Source organism: Archocentrus centrarchus, chromosome 12 (genome assembly GCF_007364275.1).
Source record: "Archocentrus centrarchus isolate MPI-CPG fArcCen1 chromosome 12, fArcCen1, whole genome shotgun sequence".
Lineage (NCBI taxonomy): Eukaryota > Metazoa > Chordata > Actinopteri > Cichliformes > Cichlidae > Archocentrus > Archocentrus centrarchus.
Window position 1 is genome coordinate 21,941,191 of NC_044357.1, and position 22,887 is coordinate 21,964,077.

The window sequence follows — 22,887 nt, forward strand, 5'->3', positions numbered from 1 at the left end:
TTTTCAAATCTGGTTTTATTTTGTTCTTAACGCTGAAGCCTCCCTTTGCTTCTACACAGGACACTGAAATTACCGGTGTCATTTCATTCAGACACAGGAAGGAGCGCTGCCAGTGAAGTCACCAAAAGACTGAGTGTAGGAGTTTCTGACCCTGAAAGCGCTCACTTTATTGAGCAGAGATCCTGCAGTATGAGCTCCCTCTGCGGTAGGTTGGCAGCAGCACCTTTAGCCCTGCAATGGCCCTCTCAATCAAAGTGGCCACATCTCTATTCAGATTAATCCATTATTAATAAACAACCTTAGAGTTGTTTTAAAGTGGAAACTATTCATAAGAGGCCAAAACAGTTTTTTGCTTTATGGCTCAGTCTCACTAGAGTAAAAATGGGACGGCAACCTCCGTGTGACTAGTTTGAGCGTGCAACACCCTCAACACCAATTTGAATTGCAAGGCGACTGCAGAGGTTGCCTGGTGGAAGACAACCTATCTCCAAACAATTGCAGTCCATCTGCCATTTAATTATAAATGGAGACAGATTGATTGCAACGTGTTGGCAATCTGAGTCAGTCTGCACCAATGAGCACAACTCGTCTGAGACAATTCTCTTCGAAATAGGGAACTTGACTCAGCTGGTTGCATTCTGCTTATATTCCTATATAAAAGCAAGGTTGCTGAATGCCTGAGTCATTTTGCAGTTAATTTGCTGTCCAGCAGCAACTTTTTCAGATTTCAGATCTGTGGGGTTCTGGCTAAACTCTGAATCTAAGGAGTTAATGTGAATTTCTGTGCATGTAGATGGCAAAAGAGTTGCAGTTGTAGCTGATTTATCACAGTTAATCACCGTATTATCACAAACTGGTTGCACGCAATTACCAACTTGATCCCAATGGCAGCAGACTGATTGCAGACTGCCTCTGACTTGTTTTTAGAGCCAGCCTCAAGATGCCACTACAACTGCAGACTTTGGCTTTCAGCTCTGGAGGTTGTTTTTTGGCTCCAAGTTATTGAAAGAGGATTTTGTCATGTAACTTTAATGAAAACGACAGACCACGTTACAGTATATAGGAGTGATTTAATATCACAGTGGATCCATATCAGTGTTTTATTCTAATCTGGAAATGACAGAGAACCTACTGATGTTTCTGTCATTGATAAACAAAAATTATTTTAATAACAGAAATTATTCCATTAACTTGACTTCTGTACAGCCCTTTGAGGCATCATGGCAGCTCTGTATGTCTTTGATATACAGTCTGTGGTGAATACACAAAAACACTAGGGAAAAAAGGCGTCTCTTTCTCTCTGGATGTTATGCTGACAAACACTTGTGCCTGTCTCTTTTTCCCCCATAATAACCAGTCATAGGGAGCTGCAAGTACAAAAATAAATAAATAAAAAATCACTTCACAAAGAGCTGCAGCGTATACCACGAGGAAAATAAAAATATTTTTAAAATCTACCAAGAGAGGCCAATCCAATCAAACTGCAGATGGAAAGTGAGTCAAAAACCCTGAGTCGCTTTTATGCAAATGCAGGAGTGATGTGGTACAAGAAGCTGCACTTGACCTACTTACTCTAGCTCTTCCACAATTCCTTCCCCAACAGAGAGGAGATCACAGGAAGCTTGGAGCGAGGGGACAGGCCTTATTAACCACCACCGCACAGGAATAAAGCATTACTGGTTAGAGAGAGGCGGGGGAAAAACAAAGCAGAGTGGAAGGAGACTAACAGGAGAGTCTCTGCTTGGATGGGCTCCAACATGTCTTGGGAGAAAAATCAATAAAAGAGTCTTGGAAAATCTAGCGGAAGAGTCGATGATCTGTTCATGACGTGCATGTGGATCATTCAGTGTCAGCCAAGCTCCTCGTAAAAAAAAAAAAAAAAAAAAATTAAAAATGGTTTGGGTTTGCTGGAAAAAGAGAGCTCAAACAACCCAATCCCAGACCATAATTCAAAGCCAAGGCCGTTCTCCGAAAGGCTGCTTTCACACAGAAGCAGCCCAGAACAAAAATTCCACACAAATTATACAGGCTAGGCCAAGCCTCAATGCTTTTGTAATTGCTTGTGCTGCCCAGCCCAGAAAATAAAAGAAAAAGAAGATGAGAAACAAAAAAAAAAAAAAATCTGGGCCTTGATGATGGCTAAGAGGAGCCGGCAGAAAAACAAAAGAATAAAGTGTTTTTGTTGGAGAGAAAAGGACAGGATGTGATCGTGCGTTGCTGCCACGTTCTACATGTGCACACAATGAAAACACACACACACACACACACACATCACAACCAGGCTGCACGGACACATCTGCAGCCTTGTTATCCCTTTTAAGAAGCAAACTGAGTAGCTTTGCATGACTCACAGCTCAAAATAATCCTTATTTATCTTATCCTGGTACTGATGCAGCCCCTCAGTTCAGACTTAGCTCCACTTTTCTCTTCTCACGCTTCCCAAACATATCTGCTTTCTGTGATGTTATTAAGATTCAAGAGCAGAAAATAACGTTTGAAACAAAGTGTTTAGAGGACTCTGAAGGGATTGCTTTAACACACTCTGACCTCAATTATGTGACACTTTATTTAATATGAGCATCCACCATTTACTGGTGGAAGAACCTCGTTATTACACCGGGAGCTGGTGCAGCCCTTCAGGTCATCCTTTGTCTGCATGGTGTCTACAAGAAGAAAAAAAAAACTTTTGAAGGCCCCTTTAAATGAAATTTAAGACCAAAACTACAAAAATATACTCCTTCCAAATAAATACACTGGTGTTAGATCAATTCAATCTAATTAAATATAATTAATTTTGTAAAATTGAGGCGTCCCAAGGCACTTTATACTGCAAGATAAAGAGCCTACGATCTTGGAGACTGATAACGGTCGGATGATGCCCTTTAAGCACTTGGCAATGATGGAGAGGAAGATCTTCCTTTTAACAGGTAGATAGTTTGAGGAGACAGAAATAAGAGAAGAACATCAGCATTCAGTAGTGGCATATAAGCAGGTGGGGAATGGAAAAGCAGTGCATCATAGGAAGCAGTCTGAGCCTGTACCAGAGTAACTAAGGGGCAGTTCAGCCTGATCTTAGAAGTAGAGAGGGGTGTCTGTCTCCTCAGCCTGATCTTAGAAGTAGAGAGGGGTGTCTGTCTCCTGATCCCAAACTGGGAGCCGGTTCCACAGGAGAAGGGCCTGATAGCTGAAGGCTCTGCCTCCCATTCAGCTTTTAGGAACCACAAGAGAGCCTGCAGTCTGAGAACGAAGTCTTCAGTAAGGACAGTATGATACTACGAGGGCCTTGAGACCAGTTTCATCAACTCTGGATTTAACAGGGAGCCAATAAGGAGATACTAATGTTTGCTTTTCTATTACTGACAAAACTTATGACGGTTATGAACATAATTAACCAGAAAAGTGGTCTCCATTCCCTTTGGCCGAGTTATACAAAGACACTAAATTAAATGCAACACCAAAAAAATAAAAAATAAATAAATAAAACACATGATAAAGTTCTGAGTAGCAACTTTATCATGTGTCTGCTTGTAAAAGGTAGCTGGATTCAATGAAGCACACTTGCAAGCTGACGTCTGAGATACTGTAACACTGGCCTACAATGAAGAGATGCCAAGCGGCTCAAAAATAGTCCGGGTAGAGCTATACCAAGACGCTGAGGTTATTTACTGCACCCCCTCCTCAGCATCCAACCACCACAGCGTCAATAAAATATTCAAATTCAAGCCACGGGCTCTCCTCCCTTCTCCCTTTATTGCAGATACCCAAGCAACATGAACACCAACACGCTGAAAATTACACAAAGACTTTGGATGCAGCCTGCAGCACCTTGCAAAATTAATTAGAAACATTCCCATATATTTAATTAACCCCCTAATACTTTTAAAAAACAAGGCAGGACATTCACCAGGCGAGCACCAGATACATGACAACATAATGTGATAATAAGATGCTTCCAACATGTTCTCTGCTATCATTTAATTATGATTTAGGACCAGGATTGGGGATATCTCAGCTCTTCCCATAAAAGAAGCAATATATATATATTACCTAGGACAAAACACTGACAACAGCTGTTCGGTCAATAAGCTTGGAGGGCCGTTTAACCTAATACCGCACTAACATGCTGTCGCTGGACAGAAATCCACAGGAAAAAAGGTGCTGCGTGTTGTTCCAAGTGACTGCGTAAACACATGCTTTTTAATCCACTTAAGCCTGCAGCAGGTCAAACGATGGGACATCTAGAGGAGCCCAACATGACAACAAAAAGTCAGGATAAGGTGAAAACAATCCTCCAAAATAAAGCTCAGTTTGATTAGGATGCAAAAGAAACTAAAACAGAAAGCCTCCTGCATGTGTGACACTCAACGGCTAAATTTAGATCACATGAAACTTCTGTGAGCATCCTGGAGAGGCTGCTGAGCATGAGACTGCAAGGCAACAATAATATTAGTACTTCCTGTGTGTTCAATTGATCTATGAAGAGCCCGAACCCCAGAGATTTTCAGCTAGCAGCACACATGGGCAAAATCCAAATGATGTCTTCAAAGGAAAACTATAAAAGTCAGCATTATGTTAATGAATCTTGAGGCAAATGAATGCAAGTCTGTAATGCTATTCCAAAAATAAGGCTCTCCACTTATACAGACTTATAGGTTACACAATTTGTTGCTGTTTTGCCTCCATTACCACATTACCACCATGGCAGACTTTAAACCAAACAATCAAGATGTGATTGAAGTGCAGACTTTCAGATTTAATTCAAGGGGTTTAACAAAAGTGCTGCATTAACCGTTCGGGAATTACAGCCATTTTTATGCACAGTCCCCTGTTTAATTTGGGCAGAGAGTTTCACGGCCAGGTGAGGCCTGTTCCCTCTTAATTTCACGACAAATTAAGCACATAAAAGATGTGGAGTTTTGCTGAGCTTGCGTTTGGTAGCTGTTCACTGGAATTTTAAATATGAGATCCACAGAGATGTGGATGCAAGTGACACAAGCTAAAATTCACCATAGTAGAGAGGCATAATTACAATCACTGTCCAAATATTTACAGGCTGAACTGTATGCACAAACACACTTTTTGCAGATTGCAACTGACTAGTAAGGTTGTTTGATGGTCTTGCAGAGAAGAGGTTACTGCCTCAGTTGTTTGCACAGTGTTGTGACACAGCATCAGTATAATGAAGGAAAGCATTCATGTGTAAGACAAAGTGTTTGTTGAAACACAAAATATCGCTTCTTCTCACCTTCTTGCCCATGGAGCCCGTCTTGGAGAGGCAGGACTTTGCAAGGGAGAGGTACCCACCGATGACTTCAATCTCCTCCACAGCAGGGTACCGTTTCTTCAGTAGGGAACCCATATGGGCATAGGGGGCCTGCGGAGGCGTGGACCCTGGCGGGGCCTCGCTTGAGGCTTCCTGCTGAGGCTCAGGTGAGCTCGGCTGGGCATCGGGCTCCACCCGACGTTTAGGCACCACAGTGAAGGTGTTCCCCTTCCTCCTCTGCACCATGGGGCTGGGGACAGGGACACGCTGGGGCGGGGTCTCCAACTCGATGTCATCGATGTTCGTTACTGGCAGGTGATCCACAGGAGGTTGCTCTGGAGGAGAGTCTGAGTGGGTGGGAGAGAAGGGAGGTGAAGATGGGGTAGCTGGAGAAGAGGGGGGTGAAGACAGGGCAGGTGGAGTGGTGGGAGCAGGGGATGGAGATAAAGGTTCAGACAGAGAAGGAGCAGGACTTGTGGCAACAGTAGGAGGAGATGGTTCAGGTTTGGATGGCCTTGCTACCCTCTCCACCTCCTTCTCCTCCTCTTTCCTCCTTAAAGGGGTGGGGGAAGTTGGCACTCCAGGTGTGGGCACCTCTGCCGCTCTGTGGGAGGGGGACGACTTGACGGGGCCAGGCGTTACCAGGGGGGTGCTTGCAGCAGATGAGGCACCCAAACTGCGCTTGGGGATCACCATGAAGGAGTTTCGGGACTGGAGGCGCAGGTTTGCAAGGGCCCGTGCCTGGGTGTCTCCATCAGGAATCTGGTTGAGGTCTGGCTTTGGAGAGGGACGGATTTCAAACTCGGGTGAGGAGCGGGTCACCTTGGATGAGATGGGGCTTGAGGGGGCCTCGGCACGGGCACGACGGGTCTCCGGAGAGCATGGCACCTTAGGTTTGGGGGGCACCTCAGCGCCCTCCCAGTCTCTCTCTCTGGTGGGCTTGTTTGCCCCCCTGTCTGGCTCATCTCTGAGGGTGACAGCTGCACTGTGGTGGACTCCACTCTCCTCAAAGCGCTGACGGAAGGAAGACACAGGCTGTGAACGCTGGGGGCTGCCCGGCCCAGAGACGGCAGGCTGTGGCTTTGGTTTGGAAGACCAGGGACCCTGGAAGACAGGTGAAGATGGCTGGCTACTGCCCGGGCTGCTGACCGGTGGACCCGGCCTCGGCTTTGGCACCAGATCTGGCTGCGTTTTGGGCCAGAGTCTTGGCCTGCTGCTGGCACTACAATCCAGGTCCAGGAGGTTCTCTGTGCTGTGGGACTTCTTTTGCAGCTTCCCATAGTTGCTGTCAAACTTCTGCAGGATCCGGCTCACCCTACCTTGCCCCTCACCTGTATCATAGGGGGCCTCTAGATCAGGACGGCCCAGGGTGCTCAGGTTCTCCTCGCTCTTGCTTAACGTGGTGTCATAAATGACCACTTCCTTGGCTCTTATCTCGGTAACAGCACTCCCTCTGCGGTCCAGAAGGTCGTTTAAAGAGCTGTAACTACTCACACCGTTTTGTTGCCACTGGCATCCGCTTTTTACCCCTTCACCTTCCGGAAAATAATCCGGATCCGATTCGATTATGATGATGTTCTCCGCTCGGATAGTCCGTATGCCGGGGACGCTCCCGTACAGCTCTAGGATGTGCTGGACCGGGCGGGCGGCGTTTTCTCGCTCCTGCCGCCTCCTCCGCTCCTTCTCCAGCTTGATGAACGGGTTCTCCTCCAGCGGCCCCAGGCTCTCCTGCAGCACCAGGCTCTCGTGTCTGTCCTCCTCCCTCGGTGTCGCCGCGGCCGTCGCCTGGGGCTCTTTGTTGTGAGAGAAGTGTTGGCTGGCCGGGGTGATGGTGTAGTTCCGCCCGGACGCGCCACCACCGCCGCCGCTGTTACTGCCGTTCACATTCCCCGTTGCCTCGCCGTTTGCACGCTGCGGGCCTGCTCCCCCGGGGCTAGCCTCCGGAGCACCGGCTCCCCCAGCCCCGCCGCCGCCGCCTTTTGCCTTCCTCCTCTCCAGGATTTCTCGCTTCCAGGCCGGCATCCTCGGACTCTCTTGCCCGGCCTCTTGGCGGAGGACGCGTAACTCTCCTCCGCCGGACATCGTGGAGGATTGTTATGGAAGGAACGAGGAGGAGAGAGAGTAGGAGGCAGGCTCCGAGGCGGTCTTGCCGCGGTCCGGTGCGGCTGTTGAAGCTGTATCTCCGGCTCTAACTGTACCTGCAGCACCGATCACCACACACTCACACACATCCCTTTTTTTTTTCTTCCTCTCTCTCCTCTCCCTCTGCTGTCACACTGTCTGGCTCCCTTTCTCCCCAAAGGACCCTGAATGCGGCTCCGCCCCCTCCGCGGCAGCCTAGGCGTCTTTGATTGGTCATTATGGGCTCAGGGCACGCCCCCTTTCTCCCCTTTCTATTGTTGACGGACAAATGAGGCTTGCCAATCAAAAGTGTTGCGTTCATGTTCAACCTCCTTTCTATTAGTTAAATATTTTTCTTGAATTACGTGATTAAATATAGATTTTCTTGCTTTTTAATGACAAAAAACACTAATTAATTAATAGTTAAGTACAACAAATGTGTCGTAAGACAAATCCACTTAACACATTAGAAATAAAGCCACTACACATTATTATTGTTGCTGAAATGTCATAAAACAATTTCTGAATAGGCTTCTTAAACTTTACCACCTATTGTGTCCTAATGTTGTTCAAAATTAAAAACTTTTTTGTATTTACACAGTTTTTACCTCCACCCTAACTGGACGGGGATCAGGTTATCCTGAGTTGTTTTGTTTGGGATGTCGGGGTGTTTAAAACTTCCGTTCAGTCAGCATTTGCCGGTGATGCCACCTGTCGATAATCCGCGTGCAGCGATCACATGAGCTGAGAAGGAGTCTGCTGCGCATGAATCAGCACTAAGAGGGCTATTCTTGGGTACTACAAGAGATTACAGTAGCTCATAAAACATTCATCGTCAGGCCATAATTAAGAAGAGCACGGCTGAAGAGGGTGAAGAGGGAGTAGTTCAAGTAAAAATGACAGATCAAATGTACCTTATTTCCTCTTTCAAGCAGGACTGAATTTTTTAGAGAAAAGAAATAAATAAAAGACAGACAAAAAGCCTTCATAATGTTTGGGGTTTTATTTATATTTATTTCACTGTGGCCTCATTCTTCTCTGCAATATGAAGTCCTGCACCTCTAAGGAAAAAAAGAATAACCAGGGCCTGCAGCAGACAGGACTAAAACAGGTGTCTTTTGTGAAATCTAACAAATTAGAGCTTTAAACACAGGACAGCCACCTTCCTGTGGTCTCTTTTCTACATTTATAGCCACAGTGATGCTGCTGGATGTTGTATTGTATCATCTATAGAGGAGCATCCTAGTAAAAAAAAAAACATTTTAAACATTAGAATACACATTAGAATATATAGATAGCTAGGTTAAGAAGAATCAGCACACAGCGTCATAGCTTCATGCCAAGAGAGAGCACTCCAGATGAAATGTTTGCTTTGACGTAGCTGGAGGCGGCAGAGTTGAAGATACTGTATGGTTTTCACTGGGAGTAACCAGAATGGACAGGATTAGAAATGAGTATATCAGAGGGACAGCTCAGGTTGAACAGTTTAAGATAAGAAATCCCTTTATTAGTCCCACAATGGGGAAACTGGAGACAAAGTTAGAGAGACAAGGCTGAGACGGTTTGGACATGTGTAGAGGAAGGATATTGGATATACTGGACAAAGGACGTTTAATATGGAGCTGCCAGGCAGGAGGAAAAGAAGAAGACCAGTAAGGCAGCGCTTAGCACCATTGCTTCACAGCAACCTAAAGGTCTAAATTGGCCATAGGTGTGAATGGCTGTCTGCCTATCTGTGTCACCCCTGCAACAGGGTGGTGGCCTCTCCAGGGCGCACCCTGCCTCTCACCTTGTAACTGCAGGGATAGGCTCCAGGTTCCCTGCAACCTTTAACTGGATAAGCAGGAGAAAATGGATGTATAGACATATCCTAAGATGTATATTGATGGTAGAGTGCAACCAGGGAGACAAACCCTGCTGCATATGCATGGTAACAGTGCCCCAGACTCCTTCAGCACAAGGCACACCTGAATCTGTATCTGCAGAAAGTAACCTTTAGGTCACCTAGAATGACACATGGCAAAAATATTCAGTGTCTTGTGAGTTGAAGGCAGTTTTTCAGTATTTTTTTCTGCTTTGTACCCAAACACACCACGCACTGGCGATTTTTTTCCTTTTTTTAAAAAAAATCTTTTGCAGGGGGTGGCTTCATAATGTGCCCTTCAGGGGTGATAATTCTATATAATTAGTTTTATTGACAAAAATCTTGACATTTCACCTAACGAATGCAATAGCTCCCCCTTGTGGCTAGAGAGAACACAACCAGTCAATGGACAACCGCTTAAATGTTGACATTTTATTTACACGTATATACAGATGACAATTAAAAAGGTGCAACAGCAAAAAAGAAAGAAAAATAACATAACATTTTTTAATGTATTTAACAAAGAAGAAGAAAAAACAAACAAAAAACAACAACATATATACAGAATTTCATATCAGGATTTACTGTAGAGGCCTTAAATACATGCAGTACACAGACAGCAAAGGACCAAAAACAGATTGAATACATTACACGTTGTCAAAGTAAACAGCAGTTTGTTCTTTTAGGGAAGATGCGTGTAACAATTCCTTCTAAGTCACATCCAGCTTCTTCTCAAGTCCACACCACTTCTCTCTGATGGATTTTGAGGCGCACAGACGACAAAGTGAGATCAAAATCCTAAACACGTTTTTGTTGGCAAGCAGTATCTTAATCAAGAGAGAAAAAAAAAAGAGCTGCAGCAATTTCATCAAAGTTGTTAAAAAAAAAAATGACTGGGGCTTTGCTGCCTTAACATTGAGTGTACGAGTGCATTAACACATTAACTCTGGAGGAAATTTTCTAGCGCTGACTGCACAGTGCAGAGGTGCCACTAAGGTCCAAATACAAGTTCTTTTAGAAATACTTGTTATAACTTAAGATTTAAGATTAAGATTTAAGATAGTGTTTATTTGTCACATGCACAGTTATACACAGTACAATGCACAGTGAAATGTATTTTGCAGGTGAGGAAAATTTCTGTTTATTCTATTTACTATGTGTTTTAAAGCAATTAGCATTATGTGTGTGTTTCCTGAAACATCAAAAACTCATGTTTATTTATTTATTTATTTTTTTCGTTTTTGGAAAAAAGGTGGAAATTAACCAAAATGCTAAAAAAATAAATAAATAATAAAATGCTGTTATGCTTTAAAATCTCTAACGGCAGATGAAGGCTACACCCACACTAACATATTTTTATTTTAAACCAGAAACGACTCTGTCTGAGCAAAAACTAAGATGTCTTTATTAGGGAAAACAATTAAAAAAAGAACTGTGTGTTAATGATGAAGAGCAGTGAGTGGTGTGCTTGAGCCAGTGTAAAGATGCAGCAGATGGTCACACGTTTGTAGAAAATACTATGGAGGAAGAGCAGCAATGGCAGGAAGTAAACTAGAGATTTGTTTGCTCGGACCGAAAATAAAGTGGAACCATAAACTGTACCTAAGAGATGGACATAGCCACTACGACATCAACTGTTGGTTAGTCTCCTATTACGAAGCTTTGAGCTGTCACCATCTTGGTGTTTTAAGAAGGTTGGATCTGACTGAGAAAGCGAGGGACACCAAAGGTTGATTGGTTAATATCTTGTAATTACATTGGATAATCCCCCCTTTTTTTATAGCCTATTACTGATAAAATTAACAGTTTTATTTAATAAGACCTGAAACTAGCAATCAAGCCCATAAATTGATCAGGAAAATGTTTTCCTGAGATCACACTTATTATGGACGCCTAAAGGAGTTGCCCCCTGGTGGCCAATAAAAATAATGCAGATTTAAGGCACTAAAGCATTGGCTTTGCTTTTTGTAGCCCCAGAAGCTACATCCAGCTTTTATAATTTTTTCTATGGGTGGAACTGATTTTGAAAGTAGCTAGTCGGATTTGAGATAAAGCAAAACCTTGGCAATGGCTGAGATTGGAGTCACAGTACCCACAAACATAAAAAATGAAATCACAAAGGTTTCAGGGTCTAGCTACAGTGTTGTGGCTTCCCTTGTGTGACCCACTCAGAAACATGTGTCTGCATCACTATTTTCAAAGGTTTCAGTTTTCTTTTCTTTTTCTTTTTTTAAACTTATTTAACTCATAATTGTATTGCATTTTATACACTGGGCTCTTTGATTTCATTTAAACCCCCCCCCCCCCCAATTTAACTGGGCTCCTTTTGTGGATTTTTTTACCATTTTGTCTCATCATAATGCATTTTTTAATAAGCCATTCGACTTTAGTTAGTTGTAGGTTGTGTTTAATGTTTGTGATGCAGGAATTTCCATACTTTTGGGACAAATAAAATAGATGGGGCAAATCACGGGGACTAATGTAGACATTTTAAAATGTAAACATATTAGTGTGGATGTACCCAAAGACTGCTTTCTGCTCTCGTGTTGTCAGTTACATGAAGCACTTCCGCCTCTCCTCAGTTGACGCGGCATGCTCGTATCATGAGCAGCTGCAGGAGGATGAAGAGTGGCGAGACGATGAGGCCAAACCACAGGTCTTTGGCTTGCTCCTGCTCGGCCAGCTTCTGGCACAGCAGAACCTCGCACACCAGCTTCAGGCTAAGCACTGTCAGCACCCAGAGGAGCCGCAGCACAGCCAGTCGCTTCTCGTTCTCCTGGTAAAGTCGGATGGACACGATGGCTGTGAAGTACGTGCTGAGGCCATCTGCGGCGAACAGTGGGACGAACACCAGCCACCAACTCAGCCCGGGGGTGAACATGTCGACTCTCAGGGCGACCAGCATACTGAATACCAGCAGAGCCAGCAGGTGGAGGAAGAGTTCGAAGGTAGCGAAGCCCAGCCACTGGACCAGCTCCCTGAGGGAGAACAGCATGATGGAGGACGGCGGGGACGGAGTGACTAAGGACGGCCGAGTCACGCACAGGGCAGCCCTGGATGCGGGTCAAAGTGCTCCAGGGTGAGGGTGGCAGAGGGCTGATTATCACGGGGCAGGAGTAGTTAAGTGGTGCAGAGGTGGCACGCTGTAGGCTACATCTTTAGATCCACCCTGAGGACGACAACAGGAGAGGTAAAAACACCCATAAAAAAAATAGATGACAAAAAACAAAACAAAACAGAAAAAAAAAAAAACGAACAATTGCCCAAAGAGAAAAAAAAAATAACATTTAAAAAACAATGCAGCCTGTTACATCATTTGTTCCCATTTCTTTAGTTGAATCTATGGAAAATGATAATGTTAACGCAGTTTGACTAGCGTAAAATTGTATTTTTGCACCAACAAGGTGATTCCCAAAGTGCCATTAGCTGAAAACTTGAATTTTTTTTTTTTTAAACTTGAAATCTCTCAGCATGTCTTTAACAATGGGAGGGAACTGGACAAGTGGAGGAAAAAAGAATGAAGGCCTTAAAAAACAAACAGAAAAAAAAAAAAAAACTACAGCAGCTGCGATAGAAATCCAGCAAAGACCTGACACAGGACCTGAGAGATGCATCAGCCCTTTCAGCTGATGCATCTACTGTTCACTGAAGCCTCATCAGAAATGGTCTCATTGGAAAGGTGTCTGTCAAGAAGCCATTCTTAAGGAAGGGAAACAGGGAGAAAAGGCTGAGGTATGCCAAATCACACAAGAACATCATATCAGTGGCAAAAAGCCTTATGGTGTGATGAATCCAAATTTGAAATCTTTGGTTCAAATCATCATAAATATGTATGAAGGAGGTCAGAAGCGGTACAACAATGAGTATCTACAGTCATCTGTAAAACACGGAGGATGCTCTGTCATGTTTTAGGGCTGCATTTCAGATAGTGGCGATCCACCCTGCAATACTATGGAAAGCATCCGACTGGCTACAGGTTAATTTTTCAGCATGACCATGATCCCAAACACACTGCCAATGCAGTAAAAGGATACCTGGATAGAAAAGCACACAATGGAACACTTTCAGTCACGACTGGCCTCCCTAGGGCAGGAACCACAACGTGTTTTATGTTATGTATATTTATTTATTAAACCCCCCCTCTCATAACGGCTGTTGAATTTACGCCACTGATGTCTCCTCCTTCTTTATTTCCATATCTTGTCAGCTCAATATTTGCCCTGATTAATCTCAGCTCTGCCCTTCTGACTAAGGTAAACAGGCTTAATGTGACAGAAACTGTAAAAAATAACGTTTAATACAAAAAAATCGTGCCAAAATCACGTCGACAGCTACAGTTTAAGCTAAAACACAACAAGGTAGAAATCATACAGAGCCTCGAATTACGAACACAACAGGCCTATTTGTGCAAACGAGGCGTATCTGAATATAATAACAGTTTCATTTACCTTTGAAACAGCTGAGAATCCTCTTCTCCATCCAACTAGAAGCGAAATGTCAAAAACTAACGAGGCTAAGAAGCTGTTAGCATTATACCTCCTGCTATTTTCTCGCCGATGACAGATATCGCGAGAAGACTGAACCTCCGGCTGGTACGGTGGCCCTAAAAGGGAAATTTTAAATCTTTGTAGTTAATTTACAACTTTTGAAAAATATCCAAACAGAAATCAAACAGTTACAGGTAAATTAATTATAAGAAGCTGAATTTTCCCCGATAAATGCAGATACAATTATAATATACAAATGCTATTAAAGGCAGGACTGCACTCGATAGGTGGCGATAGTAGAGAATAACAACCACACCACCGAAGAAGAAACGGAGTCAGTTGACTTTAGTGTGCAGAAGTGGGAAACTGTCGTCTTGAGAGGTAAGCTCGCTGGCTTAATTTAACATGTATTCAGTTTTTTCATGTAGTTAAAGATAATCGTAACAGATTTATGAAATTAGTTGCGGATAGCCAGGGTCCTACAGTTACCCAGTCAGTAAAAAAAAAAAAATTAAATGTTTTCTCATTCAAGATGAAGAAGAGAGTTTATGCTCAGTGAAGAGCTTGAATTAGTTTACTAAACACTGCATTCTCATTCAAAGCCTGTTTTTGGCCTTTGGTGCTCTCACTTTGATCATAATCAATCATCGCATTTTTATTTTCTGCTCGACCATCTCAGATTTAAAAAATACAAAGTTATGTCTCATTAAGCAATCCTCTTTTAAGAGTTCATGTATTGTTTTGTTTCTTTATGTTTTTTGTAAGTTACTGTATACTGCATGCGCTGCCTACAACTACATGCTTCTATGTATAGAGGTATGTATGTGTCTGGACTTGACTGTATATGGATATTTTGCTATGTTAACACTGTAAATCTATAAATTGTAATAACTATTGTAAATGTTTAACTCAGGGTTTTAAAAAAAATCTCAGATTTGTCCAGAAATTTTATTTTCCAAAGTTTTAAAATATAATGCTTGCTGTTAAATTTTTAGCTCCATATAGCACTTACTTTTTCTAGATATATATTTTTAAAGGCTCGTCCACCCACTTTCAGGGCGAGAGGCAGGGTGCACACTATACATGTCGCCAGCCTGTCGCAGGGCCAACACAGAGGAACAGACAACCATTCACACCTATGGGCAATTAAGAGTGACCAATTAACCTAATCCCAGTAACTGCATGTCTTTGGACTGTGGGAGGAAACCCACGCAGACACGGGGAGAACATATAAACTCCACACACACACACACACACACACACACAGAGGCTTGGGCCAAGGTGGAATTGAACCCAGACCGTCTATGTCATTCTAACTGTGAGGCAGTAGTACTACCGTACTGCTGTGCAATTAATTAATTATTTGTTTGAAAAAAAAAAAAGTGAGTCCTGGGTAGTTAAAATATGAAAAAACAGTTATAATTCAGGCTCCAATACAAGGTTTCCGCGGGGTAGTAAAAGGTAGTAAAAGGTAGTAAATTCAATGAGCTCAAATTAAGGCCAATAAAAAGGTAACAAACAGAATTTGACTTGGTAGTAAATATTTCATCACCCCTTCCATATAGTTTGCTTTTTTCCATTGATGCAGACTTTTTGTTTTAAGTTCGTTTAACTCTAAAATCTGTATAAAAAATATAACTACCCAGCAGGACCTGAGCTGACGTTGATAGACTCGATTGGTTCCGCTGTCCGATCTGCTCTGCGCATGCGCGCTGTTCGTTGACTCTAGCGAGTCATTTTTGCCCCTCGTCATGGGAAAATGTAAGTTTTCACAACTTTGGCTCGATGACCCGTTATTCAAAGATTGGCTTAAGCCAGTCATGGGGAATGATCGAGAGGCGTTTTGTAAAGTGTGCAGAAAAATTATAAATTTGACCTGGAACGGTGTGACGGCGATCAAATCACACCGAGCATCCACCTTTCACCAGCAGCGGATTCGCGCGTGCGGGGAGCAGATCCCTGTTTCGTTTTGTGGTGCTACACAAAGCACCGCAACTGCAACCTCAAGGTCAGCTACGAGCACAAGCAAACCAGTATTCCAGTATTCTATTGGAAAATAAATCATCGGCTTGTGAAACTTTTGTTTATATTTTGTTTATATTTTTACAAAAACAAATTTCCCAAGATGTAAAAATTTTTGTACATATAAAAAAGAACTATATCAAACAAAAAAATAAGAGTAATGAAAAAAGAATTAGTAGCTCATTTCACATGAGTAGTCTTGCAAAGCCAAGTTGCTGCAGTCCACAGAGTGGGTTTGGTCCTAACTCTAATACCATGACTGCTACAGGTAAGCAGGGATCAGGCAGTCAGCTTGCTGACTGCCATATATGTCCAAACTTTGGACCATAAAATTTTTTTAGGTAAATTGGAGATGATCGATCAGAAGGCCCACTGTGATTTGAGATGGATCACCATATTGCACTGTTTTTTTTTTTTAAATGTATTGCTTATATTCCAAATGTATTGAGTGGGATTATTGTTGCAGTGTTTAAATACCAAGTGACTGCTGATAAAACTTCATCCAAAACAACAAATACTGCATGAAAAATACTAAAATAATCAGACTGATGTTCAGAAGAACTTGTCTTCCTCTGCATATATGCAGTACCAGTCAAAGGTTTGGACACACTCACCCATTCATATGAATGCATGAGTGTTTCCAAACCACTGGTATTGTATGTGAAGAAAAACTACAAATAAAATGAAAGCATGTTGTTAAAAGCTGGCCCAGTGCTGCTTGTTAAGATAACATTTTGAATTAATCTTTGGTCTGTTGACTCTGCAGCAAGGCCGAGCTGCTGTTTGAAGAAGCAGCTCCATGCATGCTTGATCAGTGTTAACGGTCACTGAGCTGATGCACAAATGTGTGAAAGAGGGAGGAGTATTTTGGCTCTTTGTCACTGATGGTTTCTCTGTTTCAGTGTAAAGATGCAGACGCCTGCAGAATCAATCCTCCACAGCGGCTACTTCCACCCGACCCTCCGATACTGGCAGACCTGCATCGCCGATTTAAGACCTGACAATCTTATCTACCCAATCTTCATTACGTAAGGCTTAAAATAATTATTATTTTTGGAACACTAGAAGAAGTTTAGGTCAGATCTTCTCACTCTTGTTACATGGCCTTCTTTGCTATAGAGACAGCGCAGATGCAGTGGAGCCCATTGGGAGCCTCCCGGGACAGGCCAGGTAAGGTCCACATCCACCAGTTACCCCCATCAAGTCTTCATAGCTGCAGCATCCATTTTTGCAGCAGATTGAAAAAAGTAACAACAAAAAAAAAAAAAATCACATGGCGTACGGTGTCACCCTGCAGCTGTGAACCCACTGAGGGTGTAGTCCCCAGATAAAAGCAGTCAGGAAGGGCGGACCCAGAGCCAAAGACTGGGCCGAGATAAGCTGAGAATCCGTTAGACGTCCATTTCTTACAAACTGCAAACCTCTACTCACATTTTTGAACCTTTTTAACAAAAAGACATCGGTGAATATTTATGTCTGTGTATATACAGGATTAATGTAATAAAACTGGGGGTTTCACAGCTCCTTAGAAAGTCTGTAATCTGAATTTTAGACACTAAAGATGTCTTAAGTCTGACTTTGGGAGGTCTTATTTAATACATTATAGTTACCGTTATAAATTTAGGTTAACTTTAGTGGGGGGGTGGGGGTGGGGGGGTATTGACAGGGTTTTCCTGGCTCAAAGTGGGCTTTTCTGCAGTGTTTTTCTGGGTTTTTCACACCAAACAAAAATGTATTGTAAAAATATAAAAGTTCTTAAAATCTTATTTTGGGACAAATTCTGTGAACCTTTGAAGCATTTTTTTTTAAAAATCGGATTTCACTGCTTGTGTCTCATTGACCGTTGAAATCAAAGTTTATTCAGAAAATGCTTCACAGTAACGGCCTGAACAAGTTCCCAGGTTCATTACTGAGATGAGTGCTGAATTGCAAGAACTTCAGCTTAACATTAGTCACGTGGGACTCATGTTGCTTCTGTATTTTGTACTTTTCCCCAGTAGTATGGATCTGTATCAGGCTTGGAATTGTCTTAATTTAAATTTGTAGAAACCTGCAGAAACCTGCCCCCAATAAACTTTGTTGTGTTTTGATGCTGCTTCCATATAAATATTTGTTTCCATAGATATGGAGTGAACAAGCTGGAGGGAGTGTTGCGGCCACTTGTGAATAATGGCTTGAAATGTGTGCTCATTTTTGGTGTCCCGGCGAAAATTGTAAAGGTATGAAGAGCTCAAAAAAAAAAATGTTTTTTAATTCCTGAAGCCAGAAGCTTTCCAGAAAGCCCGGCACGCTTCTATAGCTGGTCTTTAATGCCTGTGGATTTGTACTGACATCAATTTCCGGTTCCCTCACACTCGGACTCGCTTACCTCTTGTGCTTCCTTCTTCAGGACGAAAGGGGTTCAGGCGCCGACACTGATGACACGCCGGCAGTGCTGGCGGTCAAGAAAATCCGATCTTTGTTCCCAGAGCTGCTGGTGGCGTGCGATGTCTGTTTGTGTCCCTACACTTCACATGGTCACTGCGGTCAGTGGCTTCTCCTCAGAAAGCAGCCTAAGAATGTTCAGGACATATTTATGTTTTCTTACTTTGGTTATCTTGTGTTTTTATTTTTTTCCTCTGGGCAGGTATCCTGAATGACGACGGCACGCTGAACAATGACGCCAGCTGTCTGCGTTTGGCTGAAGTAGCGCTGGCGTACGCTCGTGCCGGTAAAACTTTCTTCTGTTTTTGCATAATTGTGATTATTTTAGTAGCGTGACAAACAGGAAACCACCTCTTTCTCTCCTCACTGTCTGTTAATTTTAATCAGTTTATTAATGGAAGGTACAGTTAAACCAAACTAGAAGGAAGACGTTTGTTCTGCCCCTCATCACTTTGTCTTGATCGCATGTTGCTGTGCAGGGTGTCAGATCATCGCTCCCTCTGATATGATGGATGGAAGAGTGAGAGCCATAAAACAAGCACTGATATCCAATGGTTTGGGAAACAAGGTAAATCTATATACACTTTCAGTGATGTTTAAAGCTCTTTGACGTATAAATATAACTTCCCCCTCACCTCTGAACCTACCTTAGTATCTGCAAAAATCTGAAAAAGGCTAAAAATTGAGCCAGATGTCCCCTCCAGAAACTCCTACAGCACATCTGTAGAAGTCGTCCTTTCTTATTTTCCAATAAATTTGAAGCTGCAGTCCACAGACCACACCAGATCCGGTGGCATACCTTTCCATACTCTGTGGCATGTACCGTTCCTCGCCTGCTGATCACTGCATAAGATTATTATGTCAGTAAAAGCAGAAATCTACATTCACTGGCCACTCTATTAGTTTTACTTGCTAATACTGGGTTGGACCCAATTTTGCCCTCAGAACTGCCTTCCTTGTTACACCCTGGACATGATGTCCTATGATACACAGACAGTGACTGTTTGCTGGATCATGTCATTGTTAATTTTTGTGTTTGAATGCAATAAAATCTCGTTTTTTTTTTTTTCAGGTTTCAGTGCTGAGCTACAGTGCAAAGTTTGCTTCTTGTTATTATGGTCCCTTCAGGTAAGTGAGCTCCATAATCCAATGTTAACAGATCAGTGAAAGGGCACTTTGAGGCGAGACCATGCTGAAGCCTTCCCTACTGTGTTCATATGCAGGGATGCCGCACAGTCGAAGCCTGCATTCGGGGACAGGCGCTGCTATCAGCTGCCTCCTGGAGCGAGAGGACTCGCCATCCGGGCTGTGGTAAGTTGATTCGTGTGCGCGTCTGTTCTGCAGGTGTTTACGCTGAAACAGTTGTCGGAGCTGTTGGTCTGTGCTGCAGGAGCGGGACGTGAGAGAAGGTGCGGACATGCTGATGGTGAAGCCTGGTCTGCCATATCTGGACATCATAAGGGAGGTCAAAGACAAGGTTAGCAACTAAATTATTTCATGTTATTCCCAGGCCAGTGAGGGCAGTGCAATTCAAATAAAACATATTTGCTGTTTCTTCATAAAGGTAATTAGGAACACTTTCAGATATGAAATGTTCTTTGACCTCTCTCCTCAGTTCCCCACTCACCCCTTGGCGGTGTACAACGTGTCGGGGGAGTTCGCCATGATGTGGCACGGAGCGCAGGCTGGAGCATTTGACTTAAAGGCTGCTGTGATGGAGGCCATGACGGCTTTCCGCAGGGCAGGTGAGACAGTCTGTTTTTCTCACCTCAATGAAAGCGTATATATGTGTACTGGAAGACTGCTTTTAAGGCCCCAATCAGTACAGGTGCTGTTTAACCTCTATTTGTGTTTTATTTTGTCAGACAACAGTCAGGTCAGTATTTAGACAGTAACACTTTTTTTTTTTTTTTTTTTTTTTTTTTTGCCTTCTGTACCCAGAATTTACACCTACCTTTATTTTAAAGCTTTTACTAATTTTTCTTCATGCATTATCTGCTGCTTGTGTGGGTCTGGGTCGCGGGGGCAGCACTCTAAGCAGAGACACCCAGATGTGTCTCCCCAGCTGGCACCTCCACCTCTTCCAGGGTAACACCAAGGTGTTCCCAAGCCAGCCGAGACATGTAATCTTTCCTGTGTCCGCCCTGGAACCTCCGTCTGCTAGAGCATTCCTGGAACACTTCTCCTAGGAGGCACCAGGAGGCATCCTAGTCAGATGTCCAGACCACAACTGGTTCCTTTTGATGTGGAGGAGTAGGAGCTCTACTCTGAGCCCCTTCCAAATGATTGAGCTACTCACCTAACCTAACCTATAAAGGAGCGCCTAGCCACCTTTCTGAAGAAGCTCCTTCTGCTGCTTATATCTGAAGTCTGATTCAGTACACTACCCACAACTCAGCCATACTTGAGGGAAGGAATGTAGATCGACCTGTAAATTGAGAAAACCAGAGCAGGATTACCGAGCCTCATCCTTGATGGTGTGCACCTGGTGACCAGGCCTTAACCCTGTGCTCAGCCCGAAAGTCTGACATGGGCCCAACCACCTTCAGGAGGAGCCATGGGCAGAGGCTCTGGTTGTTATACGTGGCTACTTATTTTTGTGATGTAGGTTTTTCTAATAGAAACATTAAAATATTTTATTGTAGATTAGGTTAGCAGTAATTAAAGTGGGTTTTTCTTGTGGGTCAGTAAAAATCTGATCTCTGGTCTGGGGCCCCAGTGGGGAAAAAAATGTTAGACTTAATTGTCTCCAGTCTGTATGTTTCTGTAATTGTTAGCTCTGGATTTTCCTAATTCCTGCTCTCTGATGTAGGTGCTGACATCATCATCACCTACTACACACCTCAGCTGCTCACCTGGCTGAAGGAGTGAAGAATGATGATCTGGACCAGAATGGAGGCGGACCACCCGACAGAGCGTGCTAGCTTAGAGTCCCCTTATGGGAAAAATGAGGAAAAAAACATTTTGATTATTTTTGGGCCTTTTTCTGTTGTTTCTGGTCAGTTTCACGATAACAGCTCAAATAGTAAACTGCACATTTATGTAATGATCATTTCTTTAAGCGAGTCCAGTATCTCACATATCTGTTTGAGCTTATTAAGGGCTGATATGGAGTCGAACACTAAGAATATAAAAGTAGATTCAATTATCTCTCTTTACTGAATGTATATTTGTATGAACCGTGGCATCCTAAATGTCTGATATGTGACGAGTCATCCCAGAGGAAATAAAGTGATTCACTCAGATCTGTAACGGTGTGTATCAGTATTTGAAGTTGAAGTCTGGGGAACGAGCTGAAGTGTGGATGTCAGAAAAACTCCAGCACCATTGTTGTTTTAATTGTCCTGTTTTCTTGGCTGATATCTCACTAACAAAAATAATCAGTTGAACACAGCCCACAGTGTTTCTGGCCCTCTGTGACCATTAATAAGACATTATCTCTTATAAAAAGATGGCAAAAATGCAATTTTTTATTATTTTTTTCTGGGAGTGTTTTTATTTCAGTATATTTGTAACAGGCCGCTGTGCCATAAATAATGCTCTCTTAAAGATATTGCTAACAAAAAAACAAAAACCTGAATTCGAGGAATGTTTTTTCTTTCAAATCGTAGAAAAGCTGTAAAACGATGAATCATGAACGTCTAATCCAAGGTGCTGCTGTGTGTGTGTGTGTGTGTGGGTAGGTGATCACAGCTGTGCAGAAAAACGTACACACATGATGCTGGTGCATCAAAGTAACAAAACAGCTTTTTAAAGTGCTGCACATGAGCGTTTTTTTTTCTTTTTACAAACGTCTCAGGTTATTTTCTGAGACACGAAGTCTCAGCTGAGAGGGAAAAGCCATCAGGCTAAAGTCAAATATTAAAGTGGTATCAGACTTATTTTTAAAGGGCCACGTCAAACCCAATTTGATCTCAAGCAGGCTGGATGAGTACAACAAGTACAAAATAATCATAAAAAAGTAAACATCCATAAACGAATGATGCCTGAAATGTCACGAAGAAAACACAGTATGTGTAGCAGCACAAAGACAACTCAGCCATACTATTATACAGCAGGATGTCTAAAAACATGAGCGGTGATATGAGATTTTATCCATGTTTACATTAACTGTTATTCACAACTGCTCTTAAATCCCGAGTCCAGGATGCTTGATGAATATATCTGCAATAAAGTAACCAGTGTATCTTCTTCAGTGTGTGGGAAGTCTTTTTTTCCCCCTTAAACGTCACACTGAGTTTTTTAAAGCCCCTAAAACATAAAATATTCATTATTTACACAAAAAAGGAACTTTTTTTCCTCCCTTTTCATCATCTTGCGACTTCTACGTTCCTCCTGCCTTGTGTACGGCAGGGCTGGCCCTCCGTTTACTATGAAAGGAGCCATTTTTGAGAAATTTGTGACCCAAAAATGGAGCTTCAAAACATCTTTCAGCCATAAGCACTTGAGTTGAAGGGAACTTGACTTCTTTTTTAAGGTTCTTGGCTTCCTCCGTTGTCTTCGAGAAACCTGTAAAAGAGGTCTAAGTGTCTTCAGTTAAGAAGACACGGTGCCAGGAGATAAATGTAGGCTGTGACACACAAAATATTTTTTTCAAAGCACTGGCTGCACATTTTTACAATTGGCAGGTATAAAGAATGATTTACAGCTAAAATTATGGTTAATCAAAATTGAAATGTTAAAAAGTACAACAGTGTTCATGTCCA

General features: G+C 42.8%; 3 protein-coding genes across 4 annotated transcripts in view; 1 reads left to right on the top strand and 2 right to left on the bottom strand.

Annotated features, from left to right (window-relative positions):
• Positions 1-7,526, bottom strand: part of tprn (taperin) — a 37,126-nt gene extending 29,600 nt beyond the window's left edge. Inside the window, exon 1 of the mRNA XM_030743053.1 lies at positions 5,246-7,526. Coding sequence (XP_030598913.1) covers positions 5,246-7,345 — 2,100 coding nt within the window. The 5' untranslated portion in view covers positions 7,346-7,526. The remainder of the gene's footprint in view (positions 1-5,245) is intronic.
• Positions 7,527-9,665: 2,139 nt separating this feature from the next.
• Positions 9,666-13,844, bottom strand: tmem203 (transmembrane protein 203). Its single transcript, XM_030742603.1, has 2 exons — positions 13,697-13,844; positions 9,666-12,417 (listed from the first exon to the last, which is right to left on the bottom strand). Exon 2 carries the CDS (start codon positions 12,241-12,243, stop codon positions 11,827-11,829), a length of 417 nt encoding a protein of 138 aa, XP_030598463.1. The 5' UTR covers positions 12,244-12,417; positions 13,697-13,844; the 3' UTR covers positions 9,666-11,826.
• Positions 13,845-13,907: 63 nt separating this feature from the next.
• Positions 13,908-21,424, top strand: alad (aminolevulinate dehydratase). Of its 2 annotated transcripts, none has more exons than XM_030742602.1 (12): positions 13,908-14,116; positions 16,660-16,785; positions 16,877-16,927; positions 17,880-17,976; positions 18,147-18,282; positions 18,384-18,467; positions 18,661-18,749; positions 19,254-19,309; positions 19,405-19,492; positions 19,572-19,658; positions 19,797-19,926; positions 20,994-21,424. In XM_030742602.1, the coding sequence occupies exons 2-12, from the start codon at positions 16,667-16,669 to the stop codon at positions 21,050-21,052; spliced, it is 996 nt and encodes a 331-aa protein (XP_030598462.1). In that variant the 5' UTR covers positions 13,908-14,116; positions 16,660-16,666; the 3' UTR covers positions 21,053-21,424. The 2 variants fall into 2 exon arrangements, with proteins under 2 accessions (XP_030598462.1, XP_030598461.1); XM_030742601.1 differs by lacking the exon at positions 13,908-14,116 and adding an exon at positions 15,458-15,743.
• Positions 21,425-22,887: the final 1,463 nt, after the last annotated feature.

Bases quoted from the DNA above. Each gene is read 5' to 3' on its own strand.
- alad (XM_030742601.1), top strand. From the start codon at position 15,487: ATGGGAAAATGTAAGTTTTCACAACTTTGGCTCGATGACCCGTTATTC. The intron at 15,744-16,659 runs GTCAGCTACGAG...TCTCTGTTTCAG, and splicing joins ACCGCAACTGCAACCTCAAG to TGTAAAGATGCAGACGCCTG. The intron at 18,283-18,383 runs GTCAGTGGCTTC...TCCTCTGGGCAG, and splicing joins CACTTCACATGGTCACTGCG to GTATCCTGAATGACGACGGC.
- tmem203 (XM_030742603.1), bottom strand. From the start codon at position 12,243: ATGCTGTTCTCCCTCAGGGAGCTGGTCCAGTGGCTGGGCTTCGCTACC.